The sequence below is a fragment of the Psammomys obesus genome, unplaced genomic scaffold, assembly GCF_907164565.1.
Source record: "Psammomys obesus unplaced genomic scaffold, mPsaObe1.curated_primary_1811, whole genome shotgun sequence".
NCBI lineage: Eukaryota > Metazoa > Chordata > Mammalia > Rodentia > Muridae > Psammomys > Psammomys obesus.
In genome coordinates, this window is record NW_026596040.1 from 39,047,839 (window position 1) to 39,071,361 (window position 23,523).

The following is a 23,523-nucleotide window of genomic DNA, read 5'->3' on the forward strand; positions in this document are numbered from 1 at the left end:
AAAGAAAGAAAGAAAGAAAGAAAGAAAGAAAGAAAGAAAGAAAGAAAGAAAGAAAGAAAAAAAAACTGGTGATCAGTGTGGAAAATTTGGCAATTTTTTTCTGTAATATCTATCAGTCTGATTTCTGCACACCAGCCTACTGTGTTATCTATTGTTTATCACTCTACCATCTGTGATCTTATCTATCCACCTTCTATTGTTTTATCTCCATGTAGTATTTGTCACTGAAGCTGTAGAGCTAATGTTTTGGTAGAAATCATTCCTGACGATTCCCTAAAGAGTCAAGACATAGGTAGCAGAAGCTTCCAAGGTAAAATTCAATGTCTTAATTCAACATTTTTTGCTTCACACTAACTCCTGGAATCAGAGGAACATTTGGTCACCATGACTTTGTGAAATCTTTTTTGTAATTATTTGACCACATTATATAATTTTTTCAAGTGTGATAGTCTCCCCAAGTTAAACTAACACACATCCAGGAGAAAAATATCTTTGTCATCTTGCAATTTGTATTATTAACACCATTAGCATCAATATATACAGAATTAACTCTGCCACTTGATTCTCTCTGCCACGGATTATTGCTGGGGACTGAAGCTATATCCCAGTTTCTATAAAAAGACATGAATTAAAAAGGGAGGATAAAACATTAAATGTCACGGTACTTATCTTGTATAAATCAGGGATTTGCTACTTCACGATTTCTGCTGTGGCCTGTCACTATACCCCAAACTGAAGGGGATTTCAAGAATCCTGTGTTTTCTATTCCTTTAGGATGCTGTGTAACTCATCCAGTGACATTTCTGAGAGTAAGGTGAAATAAGCTATGAATATTGCTGTTTTCAACCTGGGCACAATGGGATTTGTGGTGATTCTATTTCCTCCAAACTCCTACCTCCTCCATGTCTCCAGCTCTGAACATTAGAGTCCATCTATGAATGGGGTTTTGTGATGAAGTGAGGGCTGGAAACTTGGTCTGTGACTCTCGCCACTTGTTCTCAGCTCTCAGATCTGACTCTTGACATCAGCAGAATTTACAATTAACGCCTTCTTTATGCTATATGGTCTTAATCCTAGTGATGTCTCTCAACCTTAGAGAATTATCCCGATTTTAAGCTTTTAAGAAAGATGCATTTAACCTTTGTTGTACTAGCTGTGGCTCCTTTTTTGCATGTTTGATTTGTTTGATAATTGAATTACATAGCCACTTTCCTTTTCCAGCTTATTACTTATCAACAAGGTACCTACCAGAGTGCCTTGACAAACAGCAGGCCCTCCATAAACATTTACTGAATGAATGAATGTACATTTTATTATGGACGTTTCATTTTGCCAATGATGAGGTGAATGTGCTAAGCACTGCAGCCTATTGCTTGCAAATGCGGTTACCACTTCAAGCACAGTTTACCTGATTCCCTACACTAGCCCTTTACATGCTCCATTGACTTCCCCAACAACATCCTTACCATGCTGTGTGGCTTTTACTCCACGCACACTGCTGCCTCTTTCTCTAAGACTATAAATATTCTTAAATAAAAGCAAGCAAACAGACAGACAGACAAACAAATCTCACATCTCTTTATGCGTACTACAATTCCCAGGGCTAAGTATGCAAACTTATTTAGGAATGTTTGTTGAAGTAATAAATAAATAAAAGAGGGAGTAGAGAGATGCCTCAATGGCCAAGAGTGCTTAATGCTCTTAAAGAAGACATGTGCTTAGTTACCAGCACACAGATCAGGTGGTTTACAACTGCTTACAACTCCAGCAACAACAGATCTGACAAGATTTTAGCTTTCAGGAGCACTGGTAGCATGCACACAGAGATTCAGACACTTAAATAAAAATGAGTGCAAAATAATAAGAATAATAAAAACAATTAACTGAAGTTCCTGTTACAATGGCAAAACATACAGCTACACACAAAAGACAACACACCATTTATCTTTCATTTGATAGTGGCTCCTAATGAAACTGGAGTGCTGAAATCCATTAGGTGTTGAGCAAACAAAAATGAAAACACCGCTTCCCCTCAATGGAAGGCCTGAATTTCTTGTGCAGTAACTCCCCAGTAATGTGATTTGGACTGCTGCTTCTTTCCTTTCTCCTGCCACTTGTTTCCAGTTAGCCCTGCTGTGGGGGGTGGGGGAGAAGGGGGAGTTGTACCTCTTTTTTTATTTTTTTTCCATTTTTTTAAACTTTTATTAATTACACTTTATTCATTTTGTATTCCCCCATAAGCCCTTCCTGGTCCCACCCTCCCCCCCCCCTTTCTGCATGCATGCCCCTCCCCAAGTCCACTGATAGGGGAAGTCCTCCTCTCCTTCTTTCTGATCTTATTCTATCAGTTCTCATCAGAAGTGGCTGCATTGTCAGGATTCTAGGTTATCTCCACGGATAGTCCTTGGTTGGAGTATGAGTCTCTGGGAAGTTCCCTGTGTTCAAATTTTCTTGTTCTGTTGCTCTCCTTGTGGAGTTCCTGTCCTCTGAAAGCCTCTATTGTGCGGACTGTCAAAACAGATGCTGAGCCTGATGGCCAACTGATGGGCAGAGTGAATGGAATTTTATGTAAGAAATGGGAAATAGAAAGAGCTGGAGAGTTGTACCTCTTAAGAAGGTGGGTTTCACTCTGGGAGAACATTTGGGACTGTGCTCTGACAAGTGCTAGGGACCAACTATAGCTATAGAATAGCTCACATGCTATTCTAGTGTTCCCCTCGACCACAGCCTAACCCAGTGTTCCCACCATTTCATTGGCAGTTTACCCTTCAAGGTGGCTTCAACAATAAAAGGGCAGGATGGGAGTAGGAAAGTATGATGCAAGATCAGGAGTTGGGATTTGGGTGGGGCCTTAAAACCTTTACTTCCTGGGGCTGCAGAAAAGGAGCAGAGAGGCAGGAAGGACCAAGAATAAGCATTTTCTAAAAGGTCTGAGAACAAGTTACCTACAGAGCTTCTGACAGGTATATGGGTTACACTCATGAAATCCCAATTTCTCATCTGTCAGCCATGAGTTATGTACACAACAGCTCCAGTATGTCCTTCACTGAGAACTGAACCCTAACTATAACCATACAGAGATGGACAAAGCACACTGCAAAATAAAGAAAAAAATAAATATTCCCTCCTCCAACTCTTTTATATAAATTATACAACATTAAACTCTGTAGAAGTCAAGTGTCTTTTTAGAAATCAGTTTATCAATTTAAAAAAATCTTTAAAATTCCTAGACAAGGGAAGAAAATGAATACCCAACCGAGCCTTATCTCACAATTATCTAAAGCTAAGCTTTTTTTTTTCAAAGAATGAATAAGATGAATGAAATCAGAGAACATATCTATATCTATCATATCTATATTTATCTATCTATCTATACTTATATAGGAAGATATAGATAACTCATCAAAAAAGTAAGCAAGCACTCAGAGAGGTAAACAACTCTTTTGAGTCATCCCTGTCCTTGCTTCTTTCTGATGACACCTTTAATAAAATTTACTGTCTGTGAGATATGCTGCTTTACAAGCCTAGGGAAATATGAAGCCACCAGGGAATCTTTATCTTTGAATTTGGCACTTTGAATTTGGTGCTTCTCCAGATGTGGTGTCAGATCATCATTTCAGAAGCACTTAAGGTAATAGTTATGAATCCAGATTCCTTGGTCCATGGCAGACCCACTAACTCTAGTCTCTTCAGGTAGGACGATGGGGTGTGTTTTTTAGCAGGCTCTCCAGATAATGTTGATATACAAATTTCAACCCCACAGATCTAATGTCTTAACACAGGCTCATCTGCGGTTACTATGACATTCACAGCACTTTTTAGTGGTAAATATGCAGAGCAAACCACCACAGGCCTGTTAGGATATGCAATTTGGCAGCATTGAACATTCCTGTTTTGCTCCATGAACTCTGCAATTTTCATGGTTAGAAACCCTAACACTGTTTCCTATTTCAGGGGAAGGACTAAGTAAGAGGGGCGGAAGGGCCACTCTTACAGGAGGAAGAGTGTCTTACCTTCCCAGAAGGGAGAGCCTGCAGGTGTTGCTGATCTCCCACCCTGGGATTTTTATCTAAGCCAATCATCAGAGCTCTGCAGAGCCCTGGCATTCCATTTCTATGGCTAGAAGCAAGTGCTTAGACTTGAGCAAGGGCTGAGTGTGAGACAAGGAATGGGACCACAAACTGTCTGCTTAGATAAAAAGTGTCCAACTTTAGCTGTATGCTAAAATCACACAGGAAGCCTTATTAAAAACAACATACCTGGGATCTACACAGAGTAATTATGCTGACATTCTGGTGGTGATCCTGAATAACTAGCACTTCCTTCAAGGCTTTCAGGCAATCCCACCGAGCAGGCTAAGAAGCCTGGATAATATCAAAGGCAAGGCCTGGCTTAGGCGACAGAGAAACTCTAACCTTGCTGGAGAGGCTTATCCCAGCGGTTCCCAATGTGTTTCACAAAGTCCTAGAATTTTCCAAAAACAATTTTGAACTGTAGCCAGGGGAGCTGGCAAGACACACAGACACACACCAGCCACTCCCCCAAAGAAAAACCATTTAGCCTCATGAGCATGAAAAATACCAAGCCAGTTGGCTTCATAGAACTTGCTACAAGCTGCCTTTCTGCAATTGCTAATGGTAGATATAGTTGAATGTCCCTGAGTACCCTGTTTGAATTGTGGGTTCAGGATTCTCTGGTTCCATGAGACATTGGATATTTAATAAACTCGTCTTTTAATGTATGCATTTTTTTTTTTTGCTATTTATGGAGAATTTCCTACATACCCACTGTATTGATATCATTATTACTCCTCCAACTCTCTCCGTGTCCCACTTCTACTCCTTTCCAAATCTATGACCTCTTCTTTATCGTTACACACACACACACACACACACACACACACACACAATACATACATGTGTGTATTTTGTGTGTGTGTGTGTGTGTGTGTGTGTGTGTATGTATTCATCCTGCTGGCTGAGATCAACAGCTAAAGGCCAGATAGACAAAGGATGGTATCATAAAGGATCAGGAGTAATGGGAATGGAGATGATACTTTAAACCCCTGGGACTATAGAGGAAAAACAGAGAAGCAGGGTGGGTCAACATTTTACATGCAACCTACTGAGTCCATTTAGTGTTGCTCACATATGCATGTTAAGGCTGACCGCTCAGGACTGAGTAACCTGTTTGTGGCTATCATTACTAGAGAAGTCTGATTCTCCCTCTCTCAGCAGCCATTAATTGCCTGACTTCACCTAGTGGTTGTACCTTGTGAGATTTCCCCTGTCTGTATTGGCATATCAACTGGGGTTGCCATTATGTAGGTCTCTTTACAGGCATAGTTTCCTTTCAGTGTTCCCATAAGTATATAAATTGAACCTGTCATCCTATCCTATGCTATCCTATGCTATCCTATGCTATCCTATGCTATCCTATGCTATCCTATGCTATCCTATCCTATCCTATCCTATCCTGTCCTGTCCTGTCCTGTCCTGTCCTGTCCTGTCCTATCCTATGCTGTGGGTTACCCTGGGAAGTCAATATGTTAGGATTCCCATAAGAACTGCCCTTTGCTATTTAGGTGCAGAGAATGATATATACTAAGGCATTAATTTCTCTGGAGGTGATAAGAGCTCATACAAAGGCACAGGCCCTGATCGTAAGCTTCTTTGACTACATTGTCATTCTGCATTAGTGAAAATTATCGCTGACTTGATTTCAGCCAAGATGAAATAACAGGTGCTGGTCCCATATTTCCATGAAGACAAATGTAAAACTGAACGGAATAAATGAAGCAACTCATCTCTTGCAGTTAGTAGCAGACAGCATGAGCTGTTATTACAGGCAGAGAAAACACAAGGCCTCAGGGTGTTCCCAGGTTTCTGGGAAAAGGGAGGTGGAGTCCAAGGCTTGGATTCAATGGGCAGATAAGACGAAGATTAGACTCTGAGAGACTAATGAGTGAACAGGAGTTTGAGCATTTAGGTGCCCAGGTCAGAGCCATGCAGGTAGGAATTCTAGAAACCTTAATAATATTCATCTGAGGCCTCTAGACAAACTTTAATACGCACTTGAGGATGAAAAGAACCCAAAATGCGATGACCACTGAAGCTGAATGTGCAGTCCCGAGGCCACACAATATGGAGCAATGCCGAATTTCTTACTGCCATTGGCTGAGCTTTAACGAGACACCAATGCTTTCTACTGATAGCTCTTTACAACTGCAATTAATCTAGCCTTTCCTTAAGAAATTCTAAGAAGGATTGTCAACAGGGTCCTGATTTAGCTGTCTAAAAGAACAAAAGTCAAAACTCTTTAGAGAAAAATATAATGTGGACTCTGCATAATCCAGGATGCATCCAATATCTAGGACACAACAGGAAAGTTGAATGGGGCTTGGGTGATGTAAGCCCTCAGTAAGCGCACTTGCCCCACAATCATGGGGATCCAAGTTCAAATCTTCAGCATCCACATAAAACAATGGCATGGCCAAGCTCACCCTTAACTCAGGAACTGTGTGGGGAGAGACAAGGAGACTGCTGGCTCGTTGGCTGCCAGGCCAGCTATAGGCTCACTATACACTGTCTCTCAAGCAAAGATGGCAGGGAGTGGCAGGGGTAATATCACCTCTAGCCTCTAACCTGTACCTACACAGACACACAGGCGCACACACACAAACACACACACACACACACACACACACACACACACACTACTAAACAAGTGAGGAGTAGGGGAAAATGTCCCACAATTAAGAAAATAAAATAAAACTAAATTAAAATAACCATTCTGAAAATGTTTCACTATTTAAAAGGAATGGAAGCATGGGCATTTGATGACCAGATGGGAAGCCTCAGTACAGAGATCACAGAAACACTAAAATAGGCAAGTGTGAACTCTGTATCTGAATAAAGCTACAATGAAAACTTCACCGTGGGAGCCTAACAGCTGCCAGAGCACCATGGATGTCTAGTGAGCATGAAAAGAACACAGAAGCAATCATCTAAATGGAAAGATGGGGAGAAGAATAATAAGCAGTGCTTTAGCAACACATAAAACAATATAAAGAGGTCTAATGCACTTAGAATATCAGAAGGAACACAGAGAAAGAATCGTGCGTGCAAATTCACATCACTAAGGTCAAGAAATCAGAAGCAGAATAAACACAACAGAAACAATATCTAGGCACTGGTGAAAACCAATGAGCAGAAAAAGTTAAAAGCACCCAGATAAATAAGATTGGCAATTTGTAACAAAATAGAGACAAAAGAAGAATGTCTGACTTTTTATCAATGCAAAATAAGATGTAGTTAGCATATCAATTCTGCTTGCCCAGTAACTGCAAAATACTTTCACTGAAATATTCTGGGCCATGAAATTAGGAGCAATGAACAGTGAGTTCATACTTATATTCTCATATTCATGTTCATATTTATTTTTGGTCAGGGAAATGAAAAAAAAACAAACAACACAAAAAGATGCCCACTTGCTTACTGGGATGACTAAGATAAAAGGAAAAACAGCAAATGTAGGCAAGGATGTGAAACTCTTGACAATTTCACCCATTGCTCAAGGAAAGAGTGTTAAAGGATGAAAAAACAAACAAACAAACTGGAGAGTGTTCTGGCAATTTCTCTCACAGCTAAATATACCTAATGACCCAACAATTCCACTCCAATTATTTACCTGAGAGACCCAAAACAAGTATCTATAAATAGACTTTTATGAAATGCCATAGCAGGTTTTTCAGAGTTCTTGATGCCCAGAATAGCTCATAGGCTCATTAACATGAATACAAAGTAAACTCATTAATGAAAGGAATCAAGCATAGATAGGATGATTCTCTCCACCCCCCACCTCTGTCTCTGTCTCTCTCACACACACACAAAGAGAGAAAGAGAGAGAGAGAGAGAGAGAGAGAGAGAGAGACAGACAGACAGACAGACAGAGATCAAAGTCTCTTAGCAGGGAAGCTGAAATGTTTTTTGTTTTGTTTCCCCCCCCCCCCAGAGATTTCCTACTCTGCCCTGAAACTCATCGTTTCCCCTTCACCAGGTCCTCTTTCTTCCCAATGCACAGGGGCAGCTAAATGAGTTCATCCCTAAACAACTGAGCCTGAGTGGAGAAGACAGGTGCCTGTGGCTTATTCAGGCCTTTGGGCTCTCTTTCCTCATCCTGTGCATCTGATCTGACTGGGGCTAATAGCTGGCAAGGTAAAGGCTGCTTCCGCTGTAGCCACCAGTTCACCTTTCTGAAGATAAGGGCGTTTGCTTGACAAGAACCTGGCTCACAAATCAAAGTTAGCGCTGCCCCGCCTCCTCGGTAAATCATGTGTGATCCATCTGGGTAATGACGCCTCCAGCGTAATTCCCTATTAAGAGGCTTTATCTGGAGAGATAAGCAGCTGGTTCCCCTGTCACTAATTGCTGTCTGCTGTGATTTTAAAACATCTGCACCATTGTGCTCTTCATTTTCATATTCTAATCACTCTGAAACTTGAAAAAGGTACATCATTGATTGTTTCTATGGGTTAATTAGTACACAGTCTCATTGTAGAGACAATTTAGAGGCAGCAGAACCTCAATCAGGAAGTTTGTTTTAAAAATTAATAACAGTGTGAGACTGGAGGGACAGTCACATTCAGAGACCTATCACAACATTTTTCAGGAGGGATGGGAGCCACTCTTTGTTGCCCTCTACAGAGGAGAGATGCCAATGGGCACATGAGACAGCGCAGTTGGGATGGTAACTAAAAGGTTGAGGGAACCCTGGACTGGGCTCCTCAGCAGAGTTCCCCACCCACCACACTCCCAATCACAGCCATACAAAGTAGCCTAGATCCCTTTTTGCTGTCTACACAAACTGGGAATTTGCTGACAATGGTTCAAACAAAGTATCCCAAGAGACCATGTTATGTTTCAAGATCTGCTCACTGACTTCTCTCCTGTTCCACCTCAATCACGGGCATAGTGGAAGACTGGAGCACAGAGCAGAGGAGAGGGAAGACAATATGCCTGTGCTTCTCAACTTTTATTGCTTGAGATTCTGGGATGAATTCTGCATGGCTAGAGTAGGGCTAAGATTCAGCATTTCTAAGCTCCAAGAGGAGCCCCAAGGACCAGCACTAGGGGATGCTATTTCTCCCCAGGCATTGCACTAGAATCCACAGTGCTGAGAGTTATGGAATACGAGAGAGGCTACAGCATGCAGAGCAGGCAGGGCATGCATGTGTCACTCTCTAAGATGTATTTTGAGCTGCATGAGCCTCTTGGGCTCTCACCCAGAAATTTTCAGTGGTGTCCAACGTCATGGGGGAGCTGGAGGACCGGAAGTTAGTGAATGTCCTAGGATCTCGCTCAAGGCAGGCATTGTAACGTACCCTCTACTCTTAACCTACTGTTCAGAACTCAAGAGCTTCCTCCACAGCCTCACTGGAGACTGCCTGACAATGAGACAGGGAAGCTCACTCCTGCAAGAAGAATGCAGTTTTACCTGTTTGCTACTGCTTTCCACATTAAAATTTTTTATTAATTTATTTTACCGGTATGATTGTTTTACCTATGTGTATGTATGCGGACTATGTGCTTGCCAATGGAGGTGAGAAGAGGCTGTCTAATCCCCTGAACTGGACTTATTGATGGTTGTGAGCCACCATATCAGTGTTGGAAAGAAAACATAGATCTCTGCAAGAGCCACAACACCCCTACCCACTGAACCATCTTTCCAGCCCTATACAGCTTTCTTCCCTCGATCTGAAGGTTTTCTGCCTGTGGAAAGTTCTGATAAGTAGGGGCAGCAAGAACTTGACACAGGGTGTCCACAGGTTGACCATGAGGTCTCATTAAATTGAGGGAAAAAGTGCACCGTGGAGGAGAGCCATCTTTCATTCTGATATTAGCAATTTTTAGGCACCAACGATCTGGATATTTTATTCTATCGTTAGATAAAGAAAATTGGGCTTTTCATTATGTGACCTAAATAAAAAAGTCTTGGCAGAAAAAGGAGTAAGGGAAGGGATAACTAATATTGAAGATGTTTAAAGAAGTCAAGTGGAAGCTTACTATTTTATAAGCTTTTTAACTATATATTTGCGCAGCAAATATTTCAGTTGGAGTCATCCCATATGGAGGACAGTGATTCTCCCAGAAGCCATAGATGATTGCTCTTGGTTGTGTACCAGATCTTGATGGTAATATCCTATTGTTGAAGACACTATACATACTCATCACAGCACATACAGAAATCAAATTGGTATTGACTAGGACACTTCCTTCTTACTGGTTAGCTTGCATAGTACTAGAAGCTGCTATGGAGGTAGCTGGGGCGAGTCATTAACAGTTTTATCCATCTATAAATCACGAGAGCAAAGGTGATGAGCATCATAGCAAGATATGCCCATGGGTATAACAGTGGCACAGATGACAGTTTTCTACTTGGATTTAAGTCTTTCTTCTCAGGAAGACACACATGCCTGGTGCTCTAAAGACCAAGAGCCCACTGATGGAAAGCTCACAGGCCCCAGGAGGAAGTTTACTATGATTATTCTGTTAAACAGACATAGCATCAAATTGGCTTCTAAGTTTGTATCTGTATAATCATAGATTAGTCTATTAGTTTCTTTGTGGTAATAAATGCTGAGAGTCACAACTCATCAAATTACGGAGAATAAGTGTGGAGTGCTCAGTTATAAATGGGGCATCTGTATCAAACACACACACACACACACGCGCGCACACGCACACACATACACACAAAACCATTGGTAAAGAAGGAATGAAAAGATGGTAAAAATAAGAGGTAAGCAAACAGTGTCTTCTGGACATTGGGCAAGGTCATTGCTCTCATGAGCTAATGGCACCTATTGTTGTCTGTGCAAGATTTGTAGGGAATCAAGCCAGTCCATTTGGTGGCACAAAGATTGTTCGAGCAAGCAATTAATGTCCAATTTGACTTAAGGCCCACTCCATAATATAAAACCTACATCTAATACTGTTTGGTGAGCAAGAACCAGAGACTAGGTAGACTAAAGAACCAATGCTACTGGTAGAAATAAAGGTAACAATAAACAGCTCCTAATGATATTCTGCTTTACTCAAGAGATCAGTGCCTTCTGCAGCCACCATCAGAGAAGCTTCCTCCAGCAGTAAAGGATGATAAACAGAGAGACCCACAAGTGGATAGTGTGCAGAGAACTTGGAACATTTGGTCCTAAAAGGGATGTCGCCATCAAATCCTTCCCCCAGAGCTCAGGGAACCTTGTGGAAGAGGAGGGAGAAAGAAAGAGTATAAGAGCCAGAGGGGATAGAGGATACCAATAAAACAAGGTTCCCTAAATCGCCATGAGAAAAACTCATGTGAACTCTCAGAGACTGTGGCAGCATGCATAGGGCCTGCATGGGTCTACACTAGGTCCTCTGAGCATATGTGTGTGCATGTATACAGGTATGTATGTATGCATATGTATGTATATAATATATAACATGCATTATATAAAACATCATATATTTATATAATATATGAATTATATAATATATAACACTTGTAAATATTATAATAGTTTTCAGTTTAGTATTTTTATGGGACTCCTGAGTGTGTGAATTAGTGGGTCGCTGATTCTTGTGCCTGTTCTTGGGGCTTCTTTCCATTTGTTGATCTGCTGTGTCAATGTGGTTCATTTGTTTGTTTTACATTATTATATTTTATTTCTTCATGTCTTCTTGTTTCCTCTTAGAAGTCTCTACTTTTCTAATGAGAGACAGAAAGAGTTGGTCTAAATTAAAGAGGAGGTGTTGAGGAACACAGAGGAATAGAAGGAGGGAAAACTGTAACCAGGATATATTGTGTGAGAAAAGAATCTATTTTTAATAAAGAAGGGAGACCAACTGGTCAATATTCTAGCACTGAAGGGAAAAGGGATCCTGAACTCCTACTTCTGGCTGAGGAGCTAGAGATAGTGGCTAGCTTACAGGAAGGGGGAAGTGAGCTTTCTTCCAGGAAGTGGCTCCTGATAGGTTGAACACATGCTGGTGGTGGCTTCACACCCACAAACTCCATGGGACATAGGCAACCAAAAGAACAAAAGAAGTGGGCGATGTGGTGTGCTAGGAAGGCAGACTTAGAAAAGCAGGGGGGCGAGTATGCTCAAAATAGACTGTATTAACTGCTGAAAGAATCAATACAAACATAAAAATTAAAGTAAATTAAAAAAAAACAATCAATTGGAAACAAAACAAAAATCCAAGAAAGAAAGAAAGAAAGAAAGAAAGAAAGAAAGAAAGAAAGAAAGAAAAATGGATGGACAGACAGAAGTTAAAAGGAACAACGGCTCCTGAAGAAATATTAGATCCGAATTTGGGGAACAGTGGAAGAGCGGAAGTAGGGCGACTTCTGGGACAGCTGCTGGACAGGGGCGCGGCAGTCTGGTTCAGGTATCACCTGACTCCAACTCTTACTAGCTGTGCGGCAGCTAGCAAGTTGATTGACATTTATGTGCTCTGCTTTGCTGTAAAACAGAGATAATAGCATCCTTACCTCCTAAGGTCAATTGCTGAATCAATCAAATAATCTATGTAAAGAACTCCACCAGTATATGGTGTACAATCAGGGTTATCCCAAGGCTTAGCAGGGTCCTGGGAAAACTCTCAAAGTCAATAATCAGATAACTGAGTCTCAAACCCAAGCTTTGCCTCTCACCACCTGGGTGAACTGGAACTGCTTTTCTTCTCTGATTTAAAATGGAAAAAAAAATAATAGTCTTCTGCTAGCTAAGGTTGTTATTTCAATAAAATGACGTTGATAAGAATGTTAACAAACAATAGAGCTTGAGTCTTCAATAAGTCAATTATGACTATTATATTTTAAAAACTATTAGTTACTGATAAACAGGCAGTTTTCTAGTAACATGGCTAAGGAGACACTGTCATTTTCCCATCACTCCAAGGTTCCTTTAGAAGAGAGTTGAAGCTCACATTCCTAGAGGCTTCTGGAAACCTCTAGTTTGACCCCAGCTAGTTGGAACAAGAGGCTGGCTATGTCTCACTGGCTGTGAGTTTTTAGCATCTTTCTGGGCTTGACCTGAGTGTTCTTCACAGTGCCTGGTGCCTTCCTGGGGTGTCTATCAAGGACCCAGAAGCTGTGAAATGGACATGTGTTTTCTTTGTTTTAACTGTTATGGTTTAGCTTGATAGAAATTTTAGAAATTTCCCGAACTGAATTTAGTGATGACTTGCCTACCTATGGGCAGTGGGCATCATGGCCTGGTAACTAGAAGTTTGCTTGTGGGCTGAAAGAAGTTCGTCTGTTGCATGACTTGTCTGACTCTGTGTTAAAATCATTTGTTAAGGGAATGGGAATTAAGCTGCAACATGGGAAAACGAAGCCGTGCTAATCACTCTGACTTACCCTGGTGATCCAGGCCAGAACTTAGTGTGCAGCACCAGCCAATCCCACTTGGTCTGTCGCCTGCCTAGTCAGTGTCTCCTCTCACTAAAAGCCCAGGTGTACACAACTGAAGTAGTTAACGTGCAGACCAGTGTATTGTGTTGAAGCTTTTCTGCATGCTGGGCCTTTCCCACCAACTCCCACTACTTCAAACCACTCCAGGATAAGGTTGAGAGAAACAGTGCCTGGAGAGAAAGCGGCACTGTTTTTGCAGAATTTGCCTCTGCCCTTTCATCAGCCTTTGAAAACTACAGAGGTTGGCCTCATCACTTCACCTACTATCCATAGAGACTCCCTCCCAGTCACCTGCCTTTTCAATAAGCACCCTGGTAACGGGGACCCTGGGGGTGACCCCATGCAGACTCAAGGGGCCAGCATTCAGAAGGTCATGGAACCCATCAAAGACAGAGCACAAGGGATCCAGGATGGCTCTTTAGAGACCACTTGTCACACAGGACAGTTCATGCCAGATCTAGAAGTGCCAGCATCTCCTTATGAGGAGACATTAGGTAATGAGAAAACGTCAGAACATATCTGAGGTCTTTTCCTGCAGCCTTTGTTGACATAGTATCTCCAGAGCTAAAGATCCATCACGGCTACAGGTTGACAGGCTACAAACTCTGCATTTGCACGAGTTTCACAGTATCACCTCTTCCCCACTCCAATTCCCCCAAGCAGCTCCCTACTTCCAAGGGAAGGATTTTAATTTAGTTTATGCCTTATTTGGTCAATCTGCTATAACCTGTCATTCAGGTCTTATCTAACTTACGATGTGATCTTAGCTAGGTGACTTAACATCTCTTTCCATCATACTGAAATGATCATCCTGGACCATGCCTACTTCTCCAAGCTGCCTTGAACAGCAAATGGATGTGAAAGCATTTTAGAAACCATAAAATACTATATAAATGCAGGTTACTGCTCTTTGTTATTGCTTGGTTGAGAACTCTCCTAATGACTTGGGAAACCTGAAAACATCCAATATAGTCCCTGTAAAACCAGCATGAAATGTAGAGATAAATTGGGGGAATGTTCCAGTATCATCTTTAGATTCTATTATTTCTATAGACTTTCTTGGGCTCCTGGAACCTTATCACCCCACTTTCCTGGCTTCAGCTGAAGGGGGAACAGCAACAGAAAGGTGGAGAACAGAAAACGAAAACATTTCTCCCCACTCTGGCAATAAACTTCTAGCTCCAAAAGCAGGTTTTATTTAGTGTGCTATAAAAACAGGCATTTCTCCCATCATAAAAGCAGCCTGCCTACTCAGCCTCATTTTTTTCAGAGGCGAGGAAGCTGGTGGAGACTGAACGCTGCCACATTCTGTGCAGGATACAGCTTGCCCTTTCTCCCCCAGTCCCCATTTCCTGTCCCTGCAACCTTGTATTTATGTTGGGAAATGAAAGTGATTCCCAACTATTTTATTACATGTGAATTTAGTGGGGTGGGGGAGTAGGGTTTGGGTGCTAGAACCAAAACTTGCCTCCTCTGCTTTATGGATCATGCCTCAAGGGTACTTGACAGCTTGGGCTCTGTAGTTAAAAGGATGAAGGCTTAGTGGGATTGTAGCCACTGTCCCAGTCATTAAATAGACATTAAACTGGAAAGTTTAGCTTAGTCTGATGGAAGTTTTACAAAACGCCAAGAACCTTCACACACGCTAATGAGGGAAGAGGAGTTAGCTTGGCAAACCATGTGGTATTTCCCACACTGGGCATGCCTCTCTGAGCTGCTGTCCAGGTCTTCAGTCCACATCTGAAAGCTGTGTTCTTCTTAATCACCCAGGAACATCTCTGATGTGGCACAACACGTTGTTTACTAAGTAGATGCCTATATGAAATCTCTCGTCTCTGTGGTGAGTGACTGATGTATTTTGGGAGTTCGTTTCTCCCTAAACAATCAGAGTTGGCACTGAGACATCCCTAGAGGCTGTAGTGTATTTCCAAGTTTCTTCTGAATGAAGCCATGTCCTGTTAAGCTGGAATTATGCTCCTGGGACACAATAGCAGCTTAAAACACAGTGGATGCTTTGTGAAAGCACTAGGGTGAATGTTGGGATCCTCGTATCTAGTGCATGCACTGTTCCTATGGGTCTTAGTCTCTCCATAAACAAAGCAGCTGATATACTAATGGATGTCCAGGCCAAACTCAGCTCTCTCACTGTAAACTCTAGAATGCAGAAATTCTTACCTTAGGATGAATGAGAGGGGAGGAGCTTTGGAATTAAAAGCCCTAAATACAGATGAGGCTATTTTTCTCTCTAGCCATTTTTTAAAATTTGGTTCCTCTGAGCCAGTTCTACACAAATGCTCTAGGCCATGGGTAACATTTGACTCAAGGGTCCCACAGCCCATTCATCAATAGAAAGGACACAGTGATGGGAGCCTGGGGAACCAGATGCGCAGAGGTGCCTAGCCCCCCGTCCTGGCATCATTTATGAACTAGCTGCCAGTTGCCCTCTAGCACAGCCTGAAACAAGGCTACGGTCCCAGGGGTCTCACACATATAACTGGGCAATCCAGATGTTTTCCTGTTGTGTCTGTCTGAAGCCAAATACAGAACAGGCTTCAGGGATTTCCTGAAAAGCATAAAACTTGGCAAAAGAAGTAAAAATCAGACTGGAGAATGGATCTCTCTAGTTGCCACGAAACATCTACAAAACTATCCCAGTTCCTTAACCCTCAAAACACCACCCCATCCTTAGTTCTTTAAGAATATGGGTCTCCTTGCATCTCTCAGATTGCATGGCCTCTTCCTGGTAGCATTAGAGTGCCATGGAAAACATCCTAGTAACTCACTAGATATTTTATCTGTAAGAACAACGAACTTCCCAACACGTGCCTATTCAAGATAAACAATTCAGTCATGTCCATTGACCAAAATGTATCAAGAGAGCCATTCACGGTTGAACACTGAGGGTACCACAGTCAATATATATCAATCAGCTGATGCTACACAGTTCTGCTCTTCTATATTATGACCATAACTTTTCAGATGGCTCATGAAAACATACTCTGAGCACTAGAGATAATTACCTTAAAGAACAAAACAAGATCAGGACATATTTCGCCCAAGTGAATGGCTATGCACTTGTGAGCCATGTCACACACATACACACTACCACCATCACCACCAACATCAACAACAACAACAGTATCGGGAGGGAGTTCTGCCTTTGGAGCAGAGCACACAATACAAATCTTGGACGGATCTTGACACACTAAACTCTTGGGCATTAACTTCATAGATATAAATAATGTCCTCTGCCTTGCAAGTGCTCAGCCATGCCACTCGGGAGGAAAGCGGTTAATACGACTCACAAGGCTTTATACCTAGAGTGTCAGAATCTGACCTTCAACCACTTTTTTCTCCCTGTTTCTTCACATGTACAACCACATGCTTGGACAAGATCTCAAGTGACCCCAGCAATCTGTAATATCCTGACACCCCCATTCCTTGCTATGAACTAGCCAACATGGCAGTTGGCCAATTGAGATTAGGCAAGGCTGAGATGATCCATAGTTTGAAGGTAAACTTGTGGAACTTCTGAGCTAGCTGTCTGTAAGAGAGGTTTCTCATCAGTTGGAGGATACAGCAGCCTCCATAAGTGCCTGTTGTAATGCGTCTGCTTCCCCAACATTTTACAACCAACAGCATCTTATGTTAGAACATGTGCCATGTAATTAGATTTCCTTGCCAGCGATGCTGTGCCCCTTCAGCTTGAAAGAAGAGAGACACTTCACCCAGAGATGAGAGCTTCCCAAATGCTGTGTGTCTGCTCACTAGGGTTCATTTCAGCTAGGCAAGGAAAACACTGTCATTAAAATGGAGGCTTTGTCCTTTCAACAGCTGCTCCAGAGAACTGGAGAAAAGAGATTTTTAACTGGGCCACACAAAGCTCAGATTCTAACCTTACTGACTTGTAGGAGGAGGGGGAGGTGATAATTACACCAGCTCTTTATAAAGATAATTTGCAAGAGCAACACTCTACATTCCAACAATGGCTGGTGGAGCTCACTTGGTAACATTTGACACAACAGAAAACATTTTCCTTCCTAGGACCTCCATAAGGATCATGGACACAGCTTGGGCATTTTTATTAGAAGAAGCCCTGGCTCTGTTATTCTGCAGGTGAAATTCCAAGATTCTCTCATTCTGACTTTATAATCACTGCATTTAGAGTTTGGGGGAGAGTCATTTACCAAAGTCTCCATTTGCTCATGTGTAAAATTAAACTAAGAATGTCTTAAATGGGAGTTTAGTGAGCAAAGAATGAGGAACTGAGAGAGCCACCTTACATATCACTCCTTAGTCTATTAATCTCTGATTACATGGAGGAGAGAGACCACATTGAGCCTTTTTTATTTGTTCTTACAAGGGACTATAAAGAATGGAATGTTTTGGTCCCTCTAGTCCTTTTAAGTCTTTTGTGGCCACTCTTTTATTCATGCATAGCATTTAAATTTCTCAGTCCTTGTAATCTGATGTCTGCAAATGTGTGAGTCATGGTAATTTCTCAGTGTCATAAAGGACCTTCAATATCCATGACACTAGTTGTCTTGTTTTTTGTTTTGGTTACTCTTGCTTCCTTGTTTCCGTTTCATTTTTTTTTTCTTTTTCTTTAGAGAAAGGGTTTTTCTGTGTAGCCTTGGCTGTCCTGGATTCGCTTTCTAGACCAGGCTGTCCTCGAACTCACAGAGATCCGCCTGCCTCTGCCTCCTGAGTGCTGGGATTACAGGTGTGCGCCACAGCATCCAGCTTCCATGTCTTTTTGTTGTTGTTGTTAACTCTGATGTAACCCCTTTCATAAAGCCTCAAACAATTATTGATTACTCCATTCCCTGGGCTCCAGCCAGATTTATAGGGGATTTACTTGCAGCTTTTTCACCTACTGGATTGCAGATCTTTTGAGATAATCCCTCACCAATTTAGGAATAATTTCTAGGAATATTACCTGTATCTAACATGACGATTCAAAGCCTGTAAAGACATTTCAGAAACCTTAATGCTATCATTAGCATTTGTCTCTTCTGACTACAGACCTATTCATTGGCCATAGTTCTGGAGTGCTCCCCACTTCCCATTTCTGGCTCTCGTGTGGGTAGTCTTCCACCTGATGCTGCTAGGTTCTCAAGGAGGCACAGAAAATAGCGGCTTGTCCCCTATTCAGGTCGCTGGCCTAAACACAGGAATTCAGCCCTTGTAACACCAAGTTTATAGAACCTTAATAAAAAGTTCAACTACCTCATTCTTCTGTGAAGGTTTGTAGGGTTTGAGGAGTAGCCTAAGAGCAGGAAGGTTCTTCACAACTGAACTGTCAGTAGACTTTAGAAATGGCCTCATTTATAACTCAAGGGTTGCCAATTATAGAATATGAGATAATTAACTTGGAAACTGAAGTGTCTTAAAGTTGATATACCTAAGGGTCTACTCCTGTGAGAAAAGAAATTGTAAACTGGAGAATCCCCCCAGCTAGTCAGTGATAGAAAAGGATGGAAGCCCAGGCAACAGACTTGCCAGTTCACCTTAGCTTCTACCACGGATCCCCTGGTAAATATCACTAAGATTCTAGTAGAACCAAGAACAAAGTAGGGAGTGAAGGCCTGTTGCTAGATAAGGAAGTTATTTGCAAAGTGCTAAAGTAACTATCCTGATGCCCAGAAGTTGTTTCTGATTCATCGCTGTATTCCTAAGATGTAAGTTCTGGCGCAGCAGAGTAGAAAGCTCTCTCCTTGCTTTTCAGTTCAGTGGATGCTGCCTTCGAGGGCTTTAACACAATCCACAAGCTCCATACCTACCCCTACTGTCAGATGCTCAGAACCACCGTGGGGCAACGACTGATGGTGGACAACCACCCGCACCTTAATAACAACATACATGGGGTCAATTGTTAAACCATTTAGCCCTGGCTCTCATCCCTTTCCGTCTTATTTCGCTGATTCCAGTACTCCCAGTGTTCTCATTCTATATGTCTTCTGCAAGATCCAACTCAAGCTCACCTTCTTTGATAACTGTTCTCTTCTTCACTCTTTCAATAAATGTTACTGAGCAAGAATTAAAGATGAAAGCACATTCTTTGATGCAGGGAATAATAGTACTATAGCACAGTGTTTCTGTCCCTAAAAACATGTTAGAACTGTGATGTCCAATGTCCACCAGGAGAAATAATCTACCCTGTGCAACTGTTGCAAGTGGATTATTACTACTACATTCAAGACTACAGGAGTGAGTTTGTTTCCACTGGTTCCTCTGCCATCTCTGGAGGATATTGTGTTAGAAGAGCCATCTTGGGAACAGAGAGATAAAGCCTTAGTCTCTGGCACTTTGATCCTGAGATTCCCAGACTGTGAGAAATATATTTCTGGGTAATTTTACAAATTACTCAGCTTTGGGTATTTTGTTATAGTAACACTAAGTGTATTAATGTAGAAAGTACATAAGAATGAAAGCAAAAAACCAAAAATGTATTTATGCAATAGTTATCCCTGTGTATGTTTATACATACATATACATGCCTATCTACACAAATCAAATACATGGCATTTATATGTAGTATGATTATATGCACACAGATTAACATTAATTAAATGATATTAATTAGAAAATAACCAAATCATATATAGGGATAGGTTTAAAGATGAAAAGAATTAATTTAGAAAGACTAGTCAAAGATATTGATTCTAGTTTTTTGTTTTTGTTTTTTTCTTCTTCCTGAGACAGGATTTCTTTGTGCAGCCTCAGCTGTCCTGGAATTGCTTTGCAGACCTGACAGGCCTCAAACTCACAGAGATCCACCTGCCTCTGCCTCAAAGAAATTCATTCTTATAATGTAATGTTTAAGCAACATACCCAAATTGAATTAATTCTCATGAGGAGCTGAACACTCAGAATGCTATGGTTAAGCACCAAATTCCCTTGGTGTGTCATATCTTTGTTCAATATAAATTTACCAGGCATTATGTATTAGACCCAGGGGCTAGATGTTGGGTTCAATATTGAGAATGAAATGGGCATCGTTATGCCTTGATGGAGCTGTGGGCTAGATTAGGGACAAGCATAATTGAATAAGTAGCAGGCATGTGAAAGGTTACTGTGACAAGCATGCTGGCCATACTCCTTCATTGCCAGAAGAATCCAATGTGCTGCTGACATAGGTCATGGCTAAAAGGAACCGTCTTTCACAAGTGGACATGTGGTGACTGCATGTGGAAGTGAAGCTTGGATTCAGGTTTTGCTGGGGCCACTTGTGGGGTCCAGCTCAGTGACACCCCAGTTTAGAGCTGATAATTAGAACATAAATTTTAATAATCTCAGACTGCATTATATTAGCCAAATGTCTTTATAAGTGTTTGTTTGTTTATTTATTTATTTATTCATTCATTCATTCATTCATTCTATTTTATGGATTAGACAGAACTATGTAAAATGCCTATAATCAAAACTAATAACAACTTGAAATCTTGCAGTTTCTAGCCCTTGCCTGAATCTTTTCCAAAGCACTGGGGAGTAAGGCCCACCATTCCTGCTTTACATCTAGAATGACAGGGATAGGCAAAACTGTGAAAGCCAGAAAGCACTACCACTCATGGCAATCTCACGGCTTACTTGTGGCAAGTTCCCTATCTCCTAATCAAATGGATGCAGTTGGATGCCATCTTGTAAGGATTAGTATTGACTGGGCCATTGCTGGGCAACTCTCCATAGAGAAACTCTAGCCAGTGGAAGCAAAGTTCCAGGTCACTCCAGCTGAACCTGGAACTGCCTTCCTCAGGCTGAGTCTCTGGCTCCATCCCAATGACCCCAAATTTGTATGTACATGTCCCTAGCAACTATATAATTAGAGAACAAAGCTGACCCTAAGTATAAACTCTGATTATGGGATTACTATTTTGATGTAATGTGTGCGTGTGTGTATGTGTGTGTGTGCATTTAATCAAATTTCCTGACTATTTATTGCGAAGATGGCCAGCAGCACCAAAAAGGCTTTTGACTCTCGAAAATCTAATCTCCTTCACTAAGTCTTCAGAGTACAAACAGATAGCAGATCCTGTGGGCCGGCCATGGCAAGCGAGTCCTTGTAAGAGCGTATGAGCACATAGAGGAGCTCACATAAGACACAAATCCAACCGCAGCAGCTGGTGTGTTCCAGACTATCTTTTCTTTGCTACTTTCTCTCCCAAATCTGGAGGCCCCAGGAAGTCCTGAAAGCAGAATCTACCACTTGAAATTCAGTCATCTGGGTCTCCCCAGGGCACTGGCTTTGGCATTGGAGCTAGAGAACACAGAGGCACAGCCTCTCACAGGCTTTATTGTGAGAGGCAGGGTCAGAGGATGCTTTTCTTGAGGCAAGCTGAAGAGGGATCCCATCCTTTCTACTGAGAATGGCAGAAAGTGAGGCAATGATTGAGCCTTTCTCCCTCCCCTAAACCCACACCCGAATATAAGCAGATTGAAGATGATCTACTACTCATTAACTGGATCAGAGGAGCAGAAGGCCGGGCATTTAAATGTCATATGGCCTGGGCAATGATGTCTCAGTCGGAGTATAAACAAAGAAAATAAAAGATGAGAAATGTGGGAATTAAAGAGCTGGAAATGATCTCAAATATCCTGTACAAAGCACTTAACCCCAGGTAGCAACTACAGAGAAAACTCCTCCATGCGAAAACCAAACAGGAAGTCTAATAGCTTTTTGTTTTAGAAATAAGGAAACTGAGGCCCAGGGAAAAGAGAATGACAACACTTCCTTCTTCCAAACTCTGGTCTAGGCTCCCCTTGTCTGAGTATACTGAAAACAACCAATGAATGTTGAGGGTGGAACTCAAGATGTACTTGACTGGGCCACTTCAAAACCAGAAATATTTTTTTTCTATTTCCTTGTCTAATCGAGTGACAGAGAGTCAATCAATATGGCAAGGTGAAGTCAAGGAATTGTCAAATTGGCTAGTAGCCATGAGTGAATGAAGTCTATGAAGAAGAATGCCAGTTCAGTTAGCAAGTTTGTATCACTGTGCCTGAAGTGGATTACGTATTCTGGAACAGATTTCAGAATCATCTTCTCCCATGCCTTCCAAGACCCAATGTGACATTGAGAAGGGAGGAGACTATCAGTCCCATTTTGCCCTTGAAACTAAAGATTTGTCTCAGCGTTCAAAAATTAATAACAAAGTTAGTAGTTATGCATAGATATCATGGCGTAGGTTAAGTCTCATTGGGCCTTGTTACTCTGAGTACCCAGAAATATGCTCGCTGTGCCAGGTGGTCTTGCAACAGTTTACCCTGTATTTTCCATTAGAACAAGGTCAAGCTGTGAGTGGTCTGAGGTTCTGCCTAGTGCAAGATTCCACAGTGACTTGGGCAGCAGTGTCATCTACACTGTGTTTACAATGTGTGAGTGTTTGAGAAGAACCTAATAGATATTTGCAGAATGAAAGAAGGAACGTTTGTTTCATCAAGCAGTGATGAAGTTCAAGGAACTTTTCTTCATTGAATCACCATTGTTAGTAGTAGGAATTCAGTGAGCCTAGAAAGTGGAAATTAGAGAAAAAAATGGAAGAAAACTCAGATATTTGAACTAAGAGGTGTATCAATTGAAAGGATGATTTGGAAAGGAAAAGAGTGGTAATGGGGCTCTGTCTTGTGGTCCTCTAGTCCTAGATTTGAATAATTGGTATTTACTAGAGAGTGATAAGGAAAAACATTATAGTGGCTACCTCATGTGTTATCATCACAGTGCTTTTTGAATGGATCCCTCTTCCTGCATGTGATCTCTGAAGGGATGGTAACAGATCCTGACTCAGGACACACACTGTCATTACAAATAGTTCTTATGATGGCTTTCCCTCTAATATGTGCCTCAGAACACATTTTGGGTAATAACGAATATCAAGTTATTGGTTGTTGGTGGGTCTGTTGGTCTGGAAACTGAATGAGGCTCAAGTACTATTTCTTTTGCTAAATAATTTTATTTTAACACGTGAAGAGTTGGTTGCAGTAAACTTTTAGCCTCCCTTCTAGATGTTTTGAAGAAAATCTCACCTCAATCCCAATCTATACTAATCATTAATGACCAATGACATT

The 23,523-nt window shown here is 41.5% G+C and overlaps 1 protein-coding gene across 3 annotated transcripts in view; it reads right to left on the bottom strand.

Annotated features, from left to right (window-relative positions):
* The window catches only part of Setbp1 (SET binding protein 1), a 352,623-nt gene that overhangs the window by 114,127 nt on the left and 214,973 nt on the right, over positions 1–23,523 (bottom strand). The window contains exon 1 of one of the 3 annotated variants that reach the window (XM_055622799.1): positions 1,939–1,969. The exons of the other annotated variants lie outside the window; for them this stretch is intronic. Within the exon in view, the coding sequence (XP_055478774.1) occupies positions 1,939–1,941 (3 nt within the window). The 5' untranslated portion in view covers positions 1,942–1,969. Of the gene's footprint in view, positions 1–1,938; positions 1,970–23,523 lie in introns of those variants that run through there. 3 annotated transcript variants of the gene reach the window in all.